Below are 881 nucleotides of genomic sequence, written 5' to 3'. Positions count from 1 at the left end.
CAATTTCCGGATATCGGTTAGGAGCGGTTGAACCCGGTTATCGAAAAAAACCGCTGACGAACTCTCTCAATGCCTCATTAGTTGGGCCTGAACACAATGCTACACCCACACCAAGATATACGAATTGGCCCATCATCGCTAATTACCAAAACAAGCAGATCAGATCATCGTTTAACTTTAACACTTGGTTTTTGTCATTACTTACTTCGGAATCGAACGTAGAAAAGAAACACAAATGTCCACGTCATCGATCCGCATAAGAATTAAACCAATAAGAAACAAAGACGCGGATCGCCAACATCAGCTTTCTCTCTGATCGACGTAATCTTGACCGTCGAAAAAGTAAAGATTAATGTCATTATGTTTATCTTCCTAAGATTAACCGACTAAAACATTCACCTATATATACATTCATAATTAACCTTTTACTATTCCCACACACAACAACACAAAGCAAACAAAAAAAAACAAAAACTCTCTTTCTTTAGATTCATTAGCAAATCCTCTCTAAGAGTTTTTTTTTTTCCGCAACTTCGAAGAAGAAAGAGAACGATGGCTCGTACAAAGCAAACCGCTAGGAAATCCACCGGAGGTAAAGCTCCCAGGAAACAGCTTGCCACCAAGGTTTGTTCTTCTTCCATTCTTTGATTTCTGTACGGTTAAATTGTATATCTAGGGTTTGGTTTTGTCGAATTTGGGGGATTGAATCTTGCGTTTTCTGAATCGATTTTGAGTTTTTGAGTCTATGAATCTTTCTTACTAGTGAAATCGATGGAATTTTGAGGTTTTCTGATCTGGAATTGAATCTTGACGGAATTGGTTGAATTGGGGATCTAGGGTTTACTAATTTTGGGTGATTTTTTTTTTTTTTTTTTGGTAAA

The 881-nt window shown here is 37.2% G+C and overlaps 1 protein-coding gene across 1 annotated transcript in view; it reads left to right on the top strand.

The window, feature by feature from the left end:
- LOC104769312 (histone H3.3) overlaps positions 415–881 on the top strand; it is a 1,134-nt gene continuing 667 nt past the window's right edge. Inside the window, exon 1 of the mRNA XM_010493486.2 lies at positions 415–624. Coding sequence (XP_010491788.1) covers positions 553–624 — 72 coding nt within the window. The 5' untranslated portion in view covers positions 415–552. The remainder of the gene's footprint in view (positions 625–881) is intronic.

This window comes from Camelina sativa, chromosome 20 (genome assembly GCF_000633955.1).
Source record: "Camelina sativa cultivar DH55 chromosome 20, Cs, whole genome shotgun sequence".
Lineage (NCBI taxonomy): Eukaryota > Viridiplantae > Streptophyta > Magnoliopsida > Brassicales > Brassicaceae > Camelina > Camelina sativa.
This window is presented reverse-complemented; position numbering and strand designations above follow the sequence as displayed.